The 18,066-nt window shown below is 52.1% G+C and overlaps 2 protein-coding genes and 1 non-coding gene across 3 annotated transcripts; 1 reads left to right on the top strand and 2 right to left on the bottom strand.

Annotated features, from left to right (window-relative positions):
- Positions 1-2,225: 2,225 nt before the first annotated feature.
- LOC138815104 (U6 spliceosomal RNA) lies at positions 2,226-2,334 on the bottom strand. Its single transcript, XR_011368162.1, has one exon. It is a non-coding gene; the product is annotated as a U6 spliceosomal RNA (small nuclear RNA).
- An 871-nt stretch (positions 2,335-3,205) lies between these two features.
- Positions 3,206-10,371, bottom strand: LOC138814884 (tripartite motif-containing protein 72). The gene is made up of 7 exons (XM_070003980.1): positions 10,175-10,371; positions 9,468-9,870; positions 6,806-6,901; positions 6,477-6,707; positions 5,575-5,597; positions 4,547-4,665; positions 3,206-3,780 (listed from the first exon to the last, which is right to left on the bottom strand). The coding sequence occupies exons 2-7, from the start codon at positions 9,861-9,863 to the stop codon at positions 3,206-3,208; spliced, it is 1,440 nt and encodes a 479-aa protein (XP_069860081.1). The 5' UTR covers positions 9,864-9,870; positions 10,175-10,371.
- A 4,123-nt stretch (positions 10,372-14,494) lies between these two features.
- On the top strand, positions 14,495-15,675 carry LOC138814885 (apoptosis-associated speck-like protein containing a CARD). The gene is made up of 3 exons (XM_070003982.1): positions 14,495-14,849; positions 14,988-15,044; positions 15,311-15,675. Exons 1-3 carry the CDS (start codon positions 14,579-14,581, stop codon positions 15,577-15,579), a joined length of 597 nt encoding a protein of 198 aa, XP_069860083.1. The 5' UTR covers positions 14,495-14,578; the 3' UTR covers positions 15,580-15,675.
- Positions 15,676-18,066: the final 2,391 nt, after the last annotated feature.

Raw genomic sequence — 18,066 nt, forward strand, 5'->3', positions numbered from 1 at the left:
AGGAGGAGATGGGAAGGGATGGGGAGGAGAAACAAAGGAAGAGGCAGCAATGCTTGATAAGAAATGTACTCATTTCCTTGCTCATGTAATTGTAGCCCCTCTGTACGGTATTTTCACAATAATAAATAAATAAATAAAAAAGAAATGCATTTCTTGCCTGACTTAGGTAACTCTAACCCCTCTATACATCACCTTTATAATAACACTTTTAAAAATTAAAAATAAATAATGAAAAAGAAAGCTTTCTGCTAGAAGAGAGCACCTGCCACCGGCTACAGGGAAGGCTGAGCTCAGCCATTGGCTCAGCAGCAGGGAGAAGGAGGGCTTATCCCAGGAGACATGCCTAGGATAGGCTGCTTTGGCTGCTGCCGTCACCCACTGCAGTCCTGGCTGCTTCAAGCCCTTTGTTTCCTCCTTCTCTCACTCACTCTGGGTCAGACTTCATCACAGCCCCATAGCCCTTCCCCCTTCCTTCCACATGGGCATCTGTCCCCACATTCAAGCTTCCCTTGCAAATGCTTCTCAGAGGACCTGTTTCCTAAGGGAGAGGCGCTGGCTCTGGTACACCCTTCTTTCCCCTCCCCAGACAGGACTCAGAGGCCATGGTGGTGCATTATACAGGGGCTGGCTGGTCCAAAGTGGAGAGTGGTAATAGACTCTCTCCCAGGCGTAAAAGGCCAAGTAGAAGAGATGGTGGTGTTTCAAGGACCAGTAGAGAAGGATTAGCAGGAGGGAAAAGAGGTGGGGTTGTTTTTGTTTTTGTTTTTGTTTTTTTTGGGGGGAATGGGGCTTGAACTCAGGGCCTGGGCGTCATCCCTGAGTTTTTCTGCTCAAGGCTACTGCTCTGCCACTTAGAGCCACAGCGCCACTTTCTGTTTTCTGGTGGTTAACTGGTGATAAGAGTCTCATGGAATTCCTACCTGGGCTGGCTTCGAACTGCAATCCTCAGATCTCAGCCTCCTGAATAGCTAGGATTATAGGTATTAGCCACTGGCACCCAACAAAAGGGGTTCTTAGAAGACAGCTGCATGATGTAGGGAGTGAGGGGACCCCAGGAGTTCAGAAGGGCCAGACTTCAGAAACACACAAGGTAGTGGCCAGCTCAAATGAAGTTCCAAAGACTCTGGGCTTTACCTTACAGGATAAGTGTTTTGAGCCACTGAATGGCTAGTCCCCCCCCACACACACACACACACAGAGTATACCACACACTGAAAACTAAACACATGTTCTTAAGAAAACTAGGATGCAAGTACTCAAGAAGCTAAGATCTGAGGAAGGAGCTTAGTGACGCTTATCTCCAATTAATCAATAACAACAACAACAACAAAAAGCCAGAAGTGGAGGTGTTGCTAACGTGGTAAGCATCAGCAACCTTGAGCAGAAAAAGCAAGAAAGGAAAAGGAAAGAAAGATTAGATGAATCAAAACTAAAGGTTGAGTCATTAGGGTCATAAAGAGGCTATTGACTAGTTTAAGGCACAAAGAGTCAAGACTAGAACAATATTTTATTAGTGGTGCGAGATTTTACAACCAAAAAGGCCGTTTTCTTTATTGCTTTATTTGCTAATGTGAAACAACTTCTGAAATGAATCTTCTCTTTTATCTGTGGAAGCCCAACAGAAAGACACATTCAAGCAGATCACCTCTCACTGGCCAGATCTTTAAGCCTTGTTTACTCCACCCATGATGTCCCTGTCACCTGATTTGCTCAGGCTCATCATCAGCCCCGCCAAGGACCAGTTGCTAGGGGTCTCCAGGCCAGGCTGTGAGAGTGAAGGGTAGGCATTCCTTCCAATTAGGGTAGAAAGCAGCTCCACCTGTCCAAATCTTGAAAGCTCCAGAGGATTGAGAATGCCTAGAAGTCTTTTAAATCCACACTGGTGACTCATGGTTATAATTCTACCTACTCAGGAGGCTGAGGTCTGGAGGATCTTGGTTCGAGGCTCAGCCCAGTAGAAAAGTTCATTGTTCTCCATCTCCAAAATAACAAGCATGGAAGTTGGGTGGGAGGTGTGGCTCAAGTGATAGAGTGCCAGCCTAGCAAGGGCAAAGCACTCACCTCAAATCCCTGTACCCCCCCCAAAAAAAAAAACTTTTAATAAAAGAGAAACCTGGCACTGGTGTCTTACACCTGTAACCCTAGCTATTCAGGAGGTTGAGATCTGAGGATTGAGGTTCAAAGCCGGCCAGAAGCAGGAAAGTCCATGAGACTCTTTTTTTTTTTTTTTAATGGAACACTACATGAATTCGCATGTCGTCCCTGTACAGGGCTCATGCTAATCTTCTCTGTATTGTTCCAGTTTTTTAGTATATGTGCTGCCAAAGGGAGCATCCCGAGACTCTTATCTCCAATAAAAAGTAGAAGTGAAGCTGAGGCTCAAATGGTAAATCACTAGCCTGTGAGTAACAGAAGCCAGTCACTAGTGGCTCATGCTTATAATCCTATCTATTCAGGAGGCTGAGCTCTGAGGATGGAATTTCAAAGCAAACCCAGGCAAAAAAGTCCATGAGACTCTTAGGTTCAATTCAGCACCACATAACCGGACGTGGAGCTGTGGCTCAAAGTGGTACAGTGCTAGCCTTGAGCTAAAAAAAGAGCTCAGGGACAGCGCACAGGCCCTAAGTTCAAGCCTCAGGACTGACAACAAAAAACAAAAAGGCAGTTTGCTGCAAGATCGCTGAAGTGATCACCTTCAGTAGGCCCTGCCCTAGACTTTTAAGGAGTAAGCAAAGGGCCCCCGATTTTACAGACCTCTGTACCTCCCTTCTCCTGCCACCCCTGACCCTCTTCCCAACCTCCATCATCCTCTGTTTCCTCCTGCAATCCTCCGGCCTCCGATGCTCAGACTCACTTTTTATTTGTTTTGTCGATCATGGGGTCTGAACTCTGGGTCTGGGTGCTGTCCGTCAGCTCTTCAGCTCAAGGCTGGCGCTCCACTTGAGCCATGCACTACTTCCACCTTTTACTGCTTATGTGGTGTTGAGGAATCGAACCCAGGGCCTCATGCATGCAAGGCAAGCACTCTACCACTGAGCCATCTTCCCAGCCCTCACTTTATTTTTGCCATCCCTTCAGATTGGATTGGATCCTCAGGGTCACCCAGGACCCACCCCAGGATGGGGACCTCGGTGACCACCTTCACCCCTGGCCATGCCCCCCTCCCTGGCCCTCCCTCCTCCCTTCCTCCCTCCCCACCCCCAGGTCATGCCTCCTGGCCCTCGGGCCCCACCAGCAGCAATGGCTGGGCGTTTTTCCCTTTGTCGTGCCAGCACACGTCGAAGAAGGGGTAGACGGGGCCGGGCAGGCGCTCCCGGAAGGCGAAGAGCGGCTGGAGATCGTCGGCGTCGCTGGCGTCGTAGAAGGCGAGGACGCCGTCGGGGAAACTGAGGTAGAGCCCCACGCGCGCCGGCCGCGCCTCGGTGCGCAGCGCGCGCGGCTCCTTGGCCTCCACGTGCGCCTCCAGCACCTTCCCGTCGCGCAGCCCCAGCAGCCACAGCCCCTGCGACGGCAGCGCGTGCAGCCGGCCCCGCCGCGGGGCGTCGGCCGCCATCACGCCCAGGGCCCAGCGCGGCTTGTCGCCCACCTCCACCTCCCAGTAATGCTCGCCCTCCGCCAGCCGCTGCTGCGCCACCACCGCCACCGTCTTGTCGAAGCGCCGCTCGTCCTCGCCCGCAGCCGCCGCTCCCTTCTGCTCCGCGCACTGCACGCGCCGGCCCGACTGGGACACCACCAGGCTGGGGTGCGCAGAGCTGGGGTCCAGAGTCAGCTCCTCCAGGGCTGCAGGGGGGGGACGGGGAGGGAGAGAGAGAGAGAGCCCGCTGGGCACCCCCGATCGCCCCTCCGCCTTGCCCTGTCCATCCATGAGGCGCCTCCCTGGCCAAACACCTCTGGGTCCAGGGACATCGCCCCCCCCCCCCGAAGCTTCCTGGCTTGGGCCCACCTGAGGCCCAAGCATGCATGAGGCCCTGGGTTCCATTCCTCAGCACCACCTAAGCACAAAAAAGCTGAAAGTGGCGCTGTGGCTCAAGTGGTAGAGCGCCCACCTTGAGCTGAAGAGCTGAGGGACAGTGGCCAGGCCCACAGTTCAGGCCCCATGACCAATGAAGGAAGGAAAGAAGGAGGGAAGAGTGAAAAACACCCACCCGTGTTGCCCAGCTGTGCAGGATGTTTTCCAGCTGTGGTATGGGCGGCCGGCGCTGCCTAGAGCTCTCCCCTCGCCCGCCCCGGCCCCCCAGCCTGGCCTGCTCCAGTAAACAGGACTTGTGTCTGTCTCCTCTCCTGAGAGGGTCACACAAGGAGTCAATGGGTCAATCAGGGTTTAATCTTCCCTTGAGGCCCATAGCACCCCATCTCATCACTCACTGCCCCCCAGGCCCCCATCTGTTCGTGAAGATTGTCCTCCAAGAGACAACTTAGAGGGCTGCAATGGGGACCCAGAGGGAGGCCAAGGGCTAAGAGCATCTCCTTCAATGGCCCTCTGAAGTGGGATGGGAGGCCGCCCCCTGTGCGCCCCAGTCTCACGCAGAGCCAGCCCCTCCCATACCTGGCATCAGAGCCCGGAACATCTTCTTCCACACCTGGAATTTGAAGTCATCTGAGATAACAGGCAACTGGATATCCAGACGGGCAGGCGGAGGTGACTCTGACAGAATCTTCTGCAGCCTAGAAATGGAGAAGGGAGGAGGAGGTGTCTGATGAGGGGGAGGGGAGACTCCAGGATCACCCCTAAATCATACTCTTGCTTAAAACTTTTCCATTAGATTTTACTTTGGGAATATTGGGGGGGGGGACTCTGGAGATAGATGGAGATGCTGTATTTGCTGTAAGTGAACAGATAGTGTCCATGTTTAAATGCCTAGAGTGGTCATGCATGCCTGTAATCTGAGCTACTCCAGATACAGAGGCAAGAGAATTGAGAGGTTGAGGGCAACACAATCAAAGTTAAAGAGACTTCATCTCAAAAAACAAAATACAAGTTAGGCACAAGTAGCTCATGCCTGTTATCCTAGCTACTCAGAAGGCTGAAATCTGAGGACTGTAACTAGAAGCCAGTCAGGGCAGGAAAATCTATGAGAGTCTTATCTCCAATTAACCACCAAAAAGCCAGAAATGGGCATGTGGTTTAAGTGGTGGAGCACCAGCCTTCAGTGAAAAAGCTAAGGAACAGCACCCAGGCCCTGAATTCAAACCCCATTACCAACACACACACACACACACACACACACACACAGTCTGCACTGCTACACCCTCAGTCTGCCATTTTGTCCCATGCCCCAGCTCCCCCAGAGAATCCCCATCCAGTGGCAAGAGCCCCTCCTCTGAACAGCCTTCTTAGCCACCTGTTCCCTTCCCTCTCCAGCAGCACTGAGCACAGAGCCTTGACCCTTGACCCTCCTGATCCACCATGTCTGTCTGACCACCTTAGTCCCAGGGTCTAAGGACCAGCTCAGTTTCAATGGCAGCAAAGCCAAACCCATTTGGGTACAAAGGCTCGCTGCAGGAGGAGGGAGATCCTGGCCTTGTCCTTAGAAGACTGGAGCAAGTTGGGCAAAGGATCCAAGATGATCTCACCTGCTGGTCACCAAACAGTAAGTCTGGAGAGAGACAGAAACAGAATAGAGATAAAGCAGGCAGATAAAGCAGGACTCCGGGAACTTCTAGGGATGACAGTGCCAAAGGTAGGGGCAGAACAAACCAGAAAAAAAAAGAAAGAAACCCAGGAATAAAGGCCTCTCTAGTCCTTTACCATTATGTGAATTAGAAAAAGGGTTCCCACAGAGCACTGTGGCTCATGCCTGTAATCCCAGCCTGTCATCTCAGGAGGCTGAGAGCTGAGGATCCCAATTCAAAGCTAGCCAGGGCAGGGAAGTCTGTGAGTCTCTTATCTCTAACAAACCACAAAAAAAGCTGGAAGTGGAGCTGAAAGTGTTAGAATGCTTAGCCTTGAGCAAAATTTAAAAAAAAAAAAAAAAAGCTCAGGGACAGGAGGGCCTAGGCCCTGAGTTCTAGCCCCAAAACTGACAAATAAATAAATAAGCCTATAATAGTAATAGCTTTCTCTCCACCCCCCACCCCTACCCCATCATGGAGCTTGAACTCAGCACCTGGGTGCTGTCCCTGAGCTTCTTTTTGCCCAAGGCTAGCACTCTACCACACTGAACCTCAGCACCACTTCCAGTTTTCTGGTGGTCAATTGGAGATAAGAGTCTTCAGAACTTTCCTTCCCAGGCTGGCTTCAAACTGCTATCCTCAGATCTCAGCCTCCTGAGTAACTAGGATTACAGGCGTGAACCACCAACACCCAGCAAGCTTTCATATTCTTAAGCAATGTCCAACCTAAATAACAGCCCAAGGCCCACCTCTTGGATATGAGACCCTGGCTCCTCCCTAGCCCTCTGCAGGCCTCAGGGACAAGGCCTCTAGAGTCTGAACCATGGCCAAGGAGTAGCAGCAGGAGGACATGGAGTCCTTACCATGAGGAATTCTGTCTGTGGCTTGTCAGCTACCTCCTCCAGCACCTTCTCCATCTGCCGCAGCTGCTCCAGGTAAGACTTCAAGGCAGACAGCTCCCTCTTCAAGGCCACAACAGCATCTCCCCGAACTTGTTCTGCCTCATGGTTCAAAGAATCCTCCAGGGCTGCCAGAAACACCCGCATCTTGCCCAGCTGTTCCCCAACAGACTTCCGGAACTGACGCACTGTCTCCTGAAAGGCAATGGGACAAGCGACCGGGAAAAGTACTTACCTCTAGGGCTCCTCCCCCCCAGACCCCAGTTCCCAGGCTCAGCCACGCTGGTCCTCACCTCCACCTCTGCCAGCTGGTGCTCCATCACGGACACATTCTTCTCCTTGAGCATGCATGCCTCCTGCAGCTGCAGCTTCTGCTGAGGGAGCTGACTCTGCAGGGAGGGGGACAGAGCAAAGGTAACAGGGATAATTAGGGGACTTTGTGAAATCCCCCTTCTATCGTTAATATACACCAATAAAGAAATGTTCAATCATCAGTAGTTATTATATAAGGGGCCAGGGGCTGGGAAGGTGGCTTAGTGGTAGAGTGCTTGCCTAGCATGCATGAAGCCTTGGGTTCAATCCCTCAGTACCACATACACTGAAAAAGTGGTGCTGTAGGTCAAGTGGTAGAGTGCTAGCCTGGAGCAAAAGAAGTTCAGGGACAGTGCCCAGGCCCTGAGTTCAAGCCCCAGGACTGGCAGAAAAAAAGGGGGGGCCAAATTTTATATACATATATATATATGCACACACATATATGTATGTATACTTTATCTATAGTATATATTATATATACACTAAAACAAAATTTTACACTATAAACAAAATATTAGATATCATAAGTACAAATAACATAATATATACTACATATTTTACATTAAATATATATATATATATATATATAATGATTAACACCACCATAATGATTAACATCTGCAATCCTAGCTACTCAGGAGGCTGAGATCTAAGGATCATGGTTTGAAGCCATCCAGGGCAGGAAACTCTTTAAGACTATCATCTCCAATTAATCACCAGAAAAATGGAAGTGTATGGTTCGATGTGGTAGCGCACTAACCTTGACTGCAAAAGCTCAGAGACAGTGCCCAGGCCCTGAGTTCAAGCCCCACAACCAAAAAGGAAAAAGAAAAGAAAAGAAATTCAACCTGCAGCTGGGGGCTTGCAACGCATCCCTGGGGGGTGGAGAGCTTGAGTCCCTAGACACCATAGGCCTTATGAACAGGCTGATTAAATTACCTTCCTTCCTTCCTTTTCTCTCTTTCTTTCTTTCTTTCTGTCAGTCATGAGGCTTGGGCCTGGGCTCTGTCCTTGAGCTTTTATTGAGTGCCACTTCTGGTCTACTGGGGGTTAACTGGAGATAAGAGCTTCTTGGACTTCACTGCCCAAGCTGGCTTTGACCCATGATCCTCAGATCTCAGCCTCCTGGGTAGCTAGGATTATAGGTCTGAGCCACCAGCACCTGGCTACTTTCTTTCTCTTTTGTGCCAGTCCTAAGGCTTGAATTCAGCCCCTGTGTGTTGTCCCTGAGCTTTTGTGCTCAAGGCTAGCGTTCTACCACTTGAGCCACCCCTCCACTTCCAGCTGTTTTGAGGATTGGGCTAGCTGACATTCTGTTCCATTTCACGAGTTCTGCTCTCTCAGCTAAAGATGGACAAGGGGTAGCAATCCTTGGGGCTTCCTGGAGGCTCCGCCACCATCCAGAACTGAGCTGGACAGTGATCCAGTGATCCAGCTCCGCTAGAACACACAATGCCAACAAAACTCCATCTGTACACACCGCGATGGTGAAAGGACAGGAGGACCCAGGAGCACTCCATGCCTCCAGACCCTGCCTCCACCTGTCTCTGCATCTGTCGCTTAATCTTCTACAGCCCAATAAATGTCCAGACTTTCTTGGGCTAGTAGTAGGCTATCTGCCCATACCCACATGGGTGTGGCTTGCAGGCTAACGTATGTCTGTGTCTCCACTTGCCCATGCCTCGGTGCTTTTTCTTGGGCACCCTTGAGGATCACAAACCTGGGCTATTGAGGTGCCCAGGAATACAGCCCTGACTGGATCTCGGTGACATCAGGCCCAGGCATGCTTTTTGCCTTGCCTTCCCTCCTCGGGTTACACCCATTCGCAGGTGTCAAGCTCATGCAAGCTTGGCAACTTTACTGGTGCATGTGAATTGGCCGGGCACAGCAGTACGACCGGGTTCCCGGCTTCCTCATGCTATGCAGACGTGCCAGCCTGGCAGGACCACCCAGATTACCCAATCGCACTGCAGGCGGTGGCTCAGCCAGCTCCGCTGGGATCAGCCCGACTTTCATCAGTCTGCGCCCCAATCTCTCTAGGCAAACTGGAGGGACCATCGCGGAAACGGCGCTTTGCAGAATTCTAGCCGCAGCCTGGGCGGGGTTTTTCCTGCCTTGGCTCACTTTCCTGCCCGGCCCCGCCTTGCCCTACTCAGCCTCCACCCCTGATCCGGGCCCCGCCCACACCTCCATAGCAACCGCATGCTCCGCCCCTCACGCCCTGTCCCTCCCACTTCTCCATAGCAACCGCATGTCCCGCCTCCTCCCCGGCTCCGCCCACTTCTCCATAGTAACGTCAGGCTCCGCCCTCCGCAGCTCAGAATCCAAAGCAGAAGCCGGGGCGGCGCGGGTGGCTCACGCCCGTAAATCCCAGCTACTCAGGAAGCTGAGATCTAGGATCTAGGTTCGAAGCCAGCCCATGAGAGACTGATCTCCAGGTAATCAGCAAAAAGGCCGGAAGTGGCGCTGTGGCTCAAGTGGTAGAGCTGTAACCTAAAAGCTCCGGGATTGAGCCCAGGCGCTGTTCCAGCCTCAGGACCCGCACAAAAAAGAAAAAAGAATCCAAAGCAAAGTCGGGATCTCTCCGTCCATCCAGCAGAGTCGTCCCACCTCCACCCACCCCCGCCCCGCCCCTCCCCGCACCTTGAGGCGCGTGTGGGCCTCGGCGGCCGGCAGCAGGCGGTGGCCGCGGTGCGCCCCGAGCGAGGCGCAGACGCCGCACACCAGCGCGCGGTCCTGCTCGCAGTAGATGCTCAGCGGGTCCCGGTGCTCCTCGCAGAGGCCCTGCGGCACCTGCGCCAGCCCCTCCACCAGGCGCGCCAGCTGCTGGTTGGTGCTCAGCGCCTGCGGCCGCGTGGGCGCCTGGCAGCTGGGGCAGGGCACCGAGCCGTCGGCCGCGGGCTCCCCTCCCGCGCGGCCCAGGCAGGCGCGGCAGAAGCTGTGGCCGCACTCGGCCGTCACCGGCGCCTCAAACAGCTGCAGGCACAGCGGGCAGGACAGCTCCTGGCGCAGGAGGCCCGGGGCAGCCGCAGCCAACATGGCGAACCTGGGGCAGAGAAGGGGGAGAGGAGGAATCGGGGTCAGGGAGGCCCAGGGACAGACATCCCCCAGGCTGGACCAGAGGCCCAGCGGGGAGGAGCGGGGCCTAGAAGGCTGAAATCGATTCTAGCTTGGGCCACAGACACCCCAAGTCCATGTCCTCTTCAACCCTAAATATAAGCCTGAATTCTATTCCTGCCCTCTATCCAAGCTGCAGCCTCCTGACCCAGGCTTTGGACTCAACCCTCGCCCTCCATTTAGCTGCTTTCTCTGTTCCTTCTCCCCCACCATTTCAGGCCCACAGGACTCACCGGTCTGGGTAGAAGATGATTGGCCAAGAGTACCTTCCAAAAATCAAAAAATAATAATAATAAAAAGGCAAAACTGGACCAGAGAACCAGACCAGGCCTAAGTAGGGGTCTCAGAGTTTTGTCAAAGACAAGTGAGGGGCAAATAGCAGGCTCAGAGCAAGGACAGGGCCTCCAGGGGAGCTGGCAGTGGACAGGGCAGTGACAGACCCTCCCAGACTGCGTGTGGCTCCAGGACTATATTTAGTCTCTGGCCCATCCCCTCCCATCACTTCTGGAAACTGTTCTAAAAGTAAAGGCTGGACAGTCAGACCATAGGCATCTCACATCAGGGCCACCTGCTCTGGTCTATCTACTACTGATCCCTCCTGCGGGCCAGCTGGAGCCAGAGCGAAGAGCCAGGAGGAGACACACACACACAAGACACAGAAAACCGAAGCCAGGTCTTTTCTTCCTTCCCCACTGCCCACCTCCATCCACACTCAGGCTTCCTTCCTTCTTCCTCCCTTGAAGTCTCTGCCCAACTTGTCACCAGCTGTTTCTCAAGCTTATATCTCATTACATTCCACTGACAGTGGAACACTAGTGGCTCACTCAGGCCTGTAATTCCAGCTACTCAGAAGGCTAAGATCTGAGGATTGTGGTTCAAAGCCAGCCTGGGAAGAGAAATCCAAGAGACTCTCCAGTTCATCCCCCAAAAAGATCTAAATGGAGCTGCTGTGGCTCAAATGGTAGAGTATCTATCTGCCTTGAGCAGAAAAGGCTGAATGAAAGGCACACACACACACACACACACACACACACACACACACACACACACACACACACACACACACACACACACACACATACACACACACACAGTCTTGAAGCCTACAAAACTACCCAGTCTGGACCTGTTGGTTGGTATCATGTGTTCCTCCTCTTGTTCCTTGTTCCCGGGGGACTTTGCACTTGCCATCCCTTCTGAAATGTTCTTTCAACCCCAGAAAGTGCCTGGCTCTCTCCCCTATCCCTCTGATTCAAACTCAAGTTCTTTTCTCTTTTTTTGTGCCCATCCTGGGGCTTGAATTTAGGGCCTGAAGCTCAGGGCCTGCACTCTAGCACTTTAAGCCACAGCACCATTTCTACTATTTCTAGCTTTTTAGTAGTTTCATGGACTTTCCTGCTCAAGCTGGCTTTGAACCACAGTCCTCAGTTCTCAACCTCCTGAGTGGCTAGGATTACAGGCATGAGTCACCAGCATGCTGCTCAAGTCATTTTTTAAAATGTGGCTTTTCCAAACTCCCTGTTTCTTTGAGTTCAAGATAGAAGACCATTTTCTTTCATTCAGTTCTAAAAATCAAAAGCACCAGGTGCCGGTGGCTCACACCTGTCATCCTAGCTACCCAGGAGGCTGAGATCTGAGGATTGCTATTCTAAGCCAGCCTGGGCAGGAAAGCCTGTGAGACTCGTATCTCCAATAAACCACCAGAAAACCGGAAGTGGCACTGTGGCTCAAGTGGTAGAGCACTTGCCTTGAGCTGAAGAACTGAGGGATAGTGCCCAGCCCCAGAGTTCAAGCCCCACGACTAACCAAAAAAAGAAAAAAATCAAAAGCACTCGCAATTGATTTTGCTTTGTTTTTGCAATTCTTTGCATTTTGTTTTGTTTTTGAGAGTCTCACTCTGTAGCTCAGGCTGGGCTCATGATGCTCCTGATTCCACCTTGCAAGTTCTGTGGTTACAGGTGTATGCCACCACACCTAGCTACAGCTCATCATGGGGCTTGAATTCACAGCCTGGGCACTGTCCCTGAGTTCTTTTTGCTCAAGGCTATCACTCTGTCACTTTGAGCCACAGCACCACTTCCCAACTAATCTTTTAATAGGTAATTTATTACAGATAAAAACACAGCCAAGAGGCTCACACTTGTAATCCAGGCTATTCCAGAAGCTAGTGTAAAGCTAACAAGGGAGGTGTGGTTCAAGTGGTAGAGTGCCACTTGAGTGATAAAGCTAAGGGGCAGTACCCAGGCCCTGAGTTCAAGCCCCAGTACTAGCAGAAAGAAAGAAAAAGAAGGAAGGAAGGAAGGAAGGAAGGAAGGAAGGAAGGAAGGAAGGAAGGAAGGAAGGAAGGGAAGAAGGGAGGGAGGGAGGGAGGGAGGGAGGGAAGAAGGGAGGGAGAGAGGGAGAGAGGGAGGCAGGGAGGGAAGGAGAGAAAGAGAGGAGAGAGAGAGAGAGAGCACTCCCTTAGAGAGGCCAGAACACCCCCACCCCCACCCCCACCCCAGGCAGAGCTGTGTGGGAATCAGGTCCTGTCCAATGCCAAGGTCTCAAGCTCAAGCTAAATCCCCCGAGAAAGTTGAACTTTTCATCTGCAGTTACAGTCCAAAGATAAAAATAATCAATGTCCTGGCAACCAAGGACTTTTCAAATCCTGACTCTGCCATTTCCTTGTTCTATAAACTGGGGCAAGTCACTTACCCTGATTTTCTCATTAACTTAATCATGGGACTTGTGTTAGGATTACCAAGACAATTGGGTGAGGATGAAGATTCCACACGATGATGCTGTTTTTGTTGTTTGTTTGAGATAATATTTCGCTATTCTCACTCTCTCAATCCTCCTACCTCAGCCTCACCAGTGCTGGCATTACAGGTATGTGTCCCTACAAGTTTTTAGAACAGTGCCAACCACACAAAAATTTTTCAATACCTGTTATGCTATTGATATTGTAGAATTCGTATTTTTAATTGTGCCCATGAATTCTCCCTACAACCACACAAGGTCAATAACAAACACACCTACTTCACAGATTGGAAAACTGAGGTTTGGAGACTTTTATATACCAAGCCTGTTCCAAGCACTTTGCAATTTTTATTTATTTATTTGTTTATTTTTGCCAGTCCTGGGGCTTGAGCTCCAGGTCTGAGCTTCTTTTGCTCAAGGCTAGCACTCTACCACTTGAGCCACAGTGCCATTTCTGGCTTTTGTCTGTTTACATGGTATTGAGGAATGGAACCTAGGGCTTCATGCATGCTGGGCAAGCACTCTACCACTGAGCCACCTTCCCAGCCCTGCAATTTGTAACTTATTGAAGCTTCATATCCATCTTGTCACTTATCTTAAAGAGACGCCCTGAAGCACAGAAAGGCTAACTAATTTGCCCTATGTCCTGTAATTTGTGGGTCTTCTTGACACAAGAATAGCAATCTTGCTCCAGCAATCAGAGTTACTTTGCCTGAGTGGCTGGGGGGGGGGGGGGGGGTTGGGGTGGGGGGAGGGGGCTCCAAACCCAGGAGGTCTCACCTTAACTGCACCTGCTAGCTGGCTCTCATCCAGGGGGCAAGGGTGAGTCTGGGCTCAGATCTGGACGGTTTTTTCTGTTACAAGTCAAAGGTGCTTAGAGCTCTGAGCACCTTATCCAGAAAGAAGAGATTCAAAAGAGAAACCACCTAAGGCCTGTGGGTCAAATCTGAATGTATTGGTCCTTCTCCAACTCCCTTTTTTCCCTTTCTTATGTGTTCCATTTCTTCTTCTGTGCCAGAGCTCAAGCTGGGACTCCAGGCCTGGGTGCTGTCCCTGAGCTCTTTTGCTCAAGGATAGCACTCTATCACTTGAGTCACAGCTCCACTTCTGGCTTTTTGATGGTTAATTGGAACTAAGAGTTTCATGGACTTTTCTGCTCTGGCTGGTTTTGCACTGTGATCCTCAAATCCCAGCCTCCTCTGAGTAGTGAGCATTACAGGCGTGCCAGGGGTACCCAGCTGAAGCTCTCTTAAGAGTTTGTATGGATGGCTCATCTTTCTAGTTTGTGTGTGTGTGTGCTTGAACTCTGGGCCTGGGCACTGTCCCTCAGCTCTTTAGCTCAAGGCCAGTGTTCTACCACTTGAGCCACAGCACCACTTCCTGTTTTCTGGTGTTTCATTGGAGATAAGAGTCTCACTGACTTTCCTGCCCAGGATGGCTTTGAACCACGATCCTCAGATCTCAGCCTCCTGGGTAGCTAGGATGACAGGTGTGAGCCGCCAGCAGCAGGCTCTACCCACTTTTTTGTTACACTTTATTTCTCACCAGCGTGTGCAATTTGATTCCAGCTGTTAAAAGATCCCATAGGCCCTGTCAGAGGACCCGAGGGCCCCGGGGATGGGAGGATCTAGAACTCCAGGATTCCAGCAGGCTCCCACTCGTGGTGTCCGCCCAGAGCCACAGGTGCCACCCAGGAGCCCCAACTCCCAGCCCTGCAGGGGAAAAAGAAACCAAAACCCTCCCCACACCCCGTGCGGCTCAGACTCAGGGGAGGGCGGGGAAGGGATGGGGGTGCGGAAGGGAGGGGAGCCCCAGATCCGCCCTTGCACGAGGAGACGGGCAGACTTCCTGGTGGGGCGGCCGGGGCGGAAGGCAGCGGCAGGCAGCCGGGGTGAGCCATGGGGTCGGCGCGCGACGCCATCCTGGACGCCCTGGAGAACCTGACGGCCGAGGAGCTGAAGAGATTCAAGCTGAAGCTGCTGTCGGTGCCGCTGCGCCCCGGCTTCGGGCGCATCCCGCGCGGGCCGCTGCAGTCCATGGACGCCATAGACCTCACCGACAAGATCGTCAGCTTCTACCTGGACTCCTACGGCTCCGAGCTCACGGCCACGGTGCTCCGGGAGATGGGCATGCAGGCGCTGGCGGAGCAGCTGGGGGACCGGCTCCGGGGTGAGCCGCGCGCCCCCACCCCACCCCGTCCCGGGCCGGCCTCCTTCCCATCCGAGCTGGGGGGGGGGGCGCCTTGCGATCCACCCACAGGGGGGCCAGGCAGTAAAACAGGGCCACCCACCCCTTTTCTCTTCACAGCACCCAGTGCACAGCCAGCTGCAATCAGGGCCTCTCTTCAGATGGCAGCCACGCCTGGTGAGGTTCCATGCCCAATCTCACCCACAGGGGTCCCCCCCTCCCACCTCACCCCTGCATGGCCACACACACACACACCTCGCCCCCTCCTCCCTCCCCCCTTTCACCCTTCATCATCACTCCCTGGAGGCCTGGGGGGAAGGGGGAGGAGGAAGGACGCCTCTGGCCTGAGCCCCCCCCCCCCAGCCTTATAGCTGCACTTGCTGAAGCAGTACACGGCAAGACCAGGCCTCACCCCTTTCCCTCCCACCCCCACCCCACCCCAGAACCCTCAAGGCTCCACTTCGTGGATCAGCACCGCAGGGCGCTCATCTCCCGCGTGACAGATGTGGACGGGCTGCTGGATGCCCTGTTTGATGACAAGGTGTTGACGGAGGAGCAGTACCAGGCGGTGCGGGCAGAGACCACCAACCCCACCAAGATGAGGAAACTCTACAGCTTCACGCCAGCCTGGGATCTCAAGTGCAAGGAGCTGTTCCTCCAGGCCTTGAGGGACATCCAGCCCTACCTGGTGGCCGATCTGGAGAAACACTGAGGCCTCCCCTCTCTCTCCAGCACCCAGCCACATTCAACTACTGGCAGCTACACAGAACATCCCATGTCTTGACTTTGATACATAATATATGAGAAAAAAAATGACATGTATTTGTGTGTGTTTCCTACCCTCTTGCCTGTCCACGGATGAGTTAGAAGCTACATTGGCAGATGCAGCAGTAGGCTGGAGTGTGGCTCAAAGGTAAAGCACACACTTGGCAGGCCCAAAGTCCAGGGTTCCATCCCCAACACAAAAACAGAGGTACACACAGGGGTTGGAGGGGTTCTAGTTCCTAGGGCATCAGGCTCCCCAAATGGTTTGAGGACCACCATTTAGCAGCTCTTCCCAATGGGCTTACCCTTCTTGAGATTATACAAAACAGCCCTCTGGCCCTGGTAGCTAAAACAGTGGCCACGTGAAAGCAGTATGTAGCTGCACTTGTAAAATAACAGCAATATGCTGAATGTATCAACTTGTTCTACTACTTTAAATAAGCCTATGTCTAAAACTTTATGAAATCAAGATCTAGTATTTTGATTTGGGTTTGTCTAAGCCACTTAGCTCCTCTAATCCTCTCATTTCTCCATAGAGAAAAAAATCCCTAAATGACAGCCATTTTTCCAGGAAAGAGAGATGACAGCACCCTCTGCGCTCAGAACATGAGCATAATCCACCAAGTATGATTCAGAGGTTCCTTTTAGGACTGGCACTCTTAAGTCTGCGATGCTCCTTTTTCTGGCCCATCTCATCTCTGGAAGAATGGTTTTCTATAGGTTACATTTTGTCCATAGATTATGCTAACCAAAACTTTTGGTACCTGTTTATCTTAATATGCCACTTTTCGCTGTGTATGTTTGTTTCCTATTGCAGAACTGGAGCTTGAACTTGGACTGGTTCTTACAAGTACTCTCCCACTTAAGTCACACACACCCCCAATTTCTCTAGGTTACTGTCTACAAAAGAAAATATGAGCTGGGCACTGGTGGCTCATGCCTGCAGACTGACATCTGAGGATCACTGTTCAAAGCCAGTGCAGACAGGAAAGATGAGACAAAAAAAAAAAGTATGAGTAGTTTTCTGAGAAACTAGTAAGAAGCCTCACCAGAGGCTGTTTAAAAGACTCATGACCCTGAAGCTTTTTTTTTTTTCTTTTGTCAGTGGAGGGACTTGGAACTCTGGGCCTGGGCACTGTCCCTGAGCTCTTCAGCTCAAGGTGAGAGTTCTACCGCTTGAGTCACAGCGCCACTTCTGGTTTTCTAGTGGTTTATTGCAGATAAGGGTCTCATGGACTTTCCTGCCCTGGTTGGCTTTGAACTGTGATCCTTAGATCTCAGCCTCCCGAATAGCTAGGATGACAGGCGTGAACCTCCGGTGCCCGGCTTTGCCACTTCATTTTCTGGTGGTTAATTGGTGATAAGTCTCACAGACTGGGAATGGGAAGGTGGCTCAGTGGTAGAGCGCTTGCCTTGCATGCCTGAGGCCCTGGGTTCGATTCCTCAGTACCACATAAGCAAAAAGAAAAAAAGCCGGAAGTGGCACTGTGGCTCAAGTGGTAGAGCGCTAGCCTTGAGCTGAAGAGCTGAGGGACAGCGCTCAGGCCCAGAGTTCAGGTCCCACAACCGGACCCAAAAAAAAAAAAGAGTCTCACAGACTTTCCTACCAGGGCTGCTTTGAACCATGATCCTCAGATCTAAGCCTCCTGAGTAGCTAGGATGACAGTCATGAGCCACCTGAGGCTATCTTCTAAATACACTTTGTACCTAACTCTTGCAGACCTGGAGTAGGGGAGGGATATTTATTAATCAACCAGCAGGTACCAAGGAGGCCTAGCAGCCTAAAGGATCCTGGGGCCTGGAGCCCACAATCATCTTCTAACACCCCTGCTCTCTCCAGACTTTGATCTAGCCTGTAAAGGCCTCCTTGGCCTTCCCTGTATTCTAGTCCACCTCAAAGAGCCTGAGAATTAGAAACTGAAACTCCTCACACATCTCTCCCAGCAATGCTATTACTTACCCAGTCCTCATTCCCAGCACATATGCTGGTCCCTTAGTTCTAGACAGCTGTACCACCTCCAAGTGTGCAACACTGCCACCCCTTGGTGAGGCGTGGAACACAGGATGCCAACTGGAAGACTGTTTCCTTCAAAGTTGGCTCTCATGCCCTCCACCAAAACCCTTGTACCCTGATTTAAAGGTTTGCCCCCCCACCATGGCACAAGCAGGTTGGCACTGCACATCCAAATCTTTCGCCCAATAGCCAGAGCTCCCTCCAACCTGGGGGTCCTCAAATGTTTCCCACTTAACAGCACCCTTCTCCCCGGCACAGAGAGCTAACACCACAATACTACCCACCAGCAGGGGGCACCATCTCTACGTGCAAACTCCTGTTCACAACTGACCGCTCAGTTCCTACCTAATACTGGAGATTTTTAATTCAACTGCCTCCAAAAGCCCCAAGTGCTAAGCTGCCCTCCTCCACCCCACAACC

Source organism: Dipodomys merriami, unplaced genomic scaffold (genome assembly GCF_024711535.1).
Source record: "Dipodomys merriami isolate MVZ:Mamm:240054 unplaced genomic scaffold, mDipMer1.0.p SCAF_62, whole genome shotgun sequence".
NCBI classification, from domain to species: Eukaryota; Metazoa; Chordata; class Mammalia; order Rodentia; family Heteromyidae; genus Dipodomys; species Dipodomys merriami.

What these genes read in the sequence shown, in the direction of transcription:
- LOC138814884 (XM_070003980.1), bottom strand. Translation starts at nt 9,863, where the DNA reads ATGTTGGCTGCGGCTGCCCCGGGCCTCCTGCGCCAGGAGCTGTCCTGC. An exon ending in AGGCCCACACGCGCCTCAAG is followed by an intron (nt 6,902 to 9,467) that starts GTGCGGGGAGGG and finishes CCCTCCCTGCAG; the next exon opens with AGTCAGCTCCCTCAGCAGAA. An exon ending in CACAGACAGAATTCCTCATG is followed by an intron (nt 5,598 to 6,476) that starts GTAAGGACTCCA and finishes GTCTCTCTCCAG; the next exon opens with ACTTACTGTTTGGTGACCAG.
- LOC138814885 (XM_070003982.1), top strand. Translation starts at nt 14,579, where the DNA reads ATGGGGTCGGCGCGCGACGCCATCCTGGACGCCCTGGAGAACCTGACG. An exon ending in GCTGGGGGACCGGCTCCGGG is followed by an intron (nt 14,850 to 14,987) that starts GTGAGCCGCGCG and finishes TTCTCTTCACAG; the next exon opens with CACCCAGTGCACAGCCAGCT. An exon ending in TCAGATGGCAGCCACGCCTG is followed by an intron (nt 15,045 to 15,310) that starts GTGAGGTTCCAT and finishes ACCCCACCCCAG; the next exon opens with AACCCTCAAGGCTCCACTTC.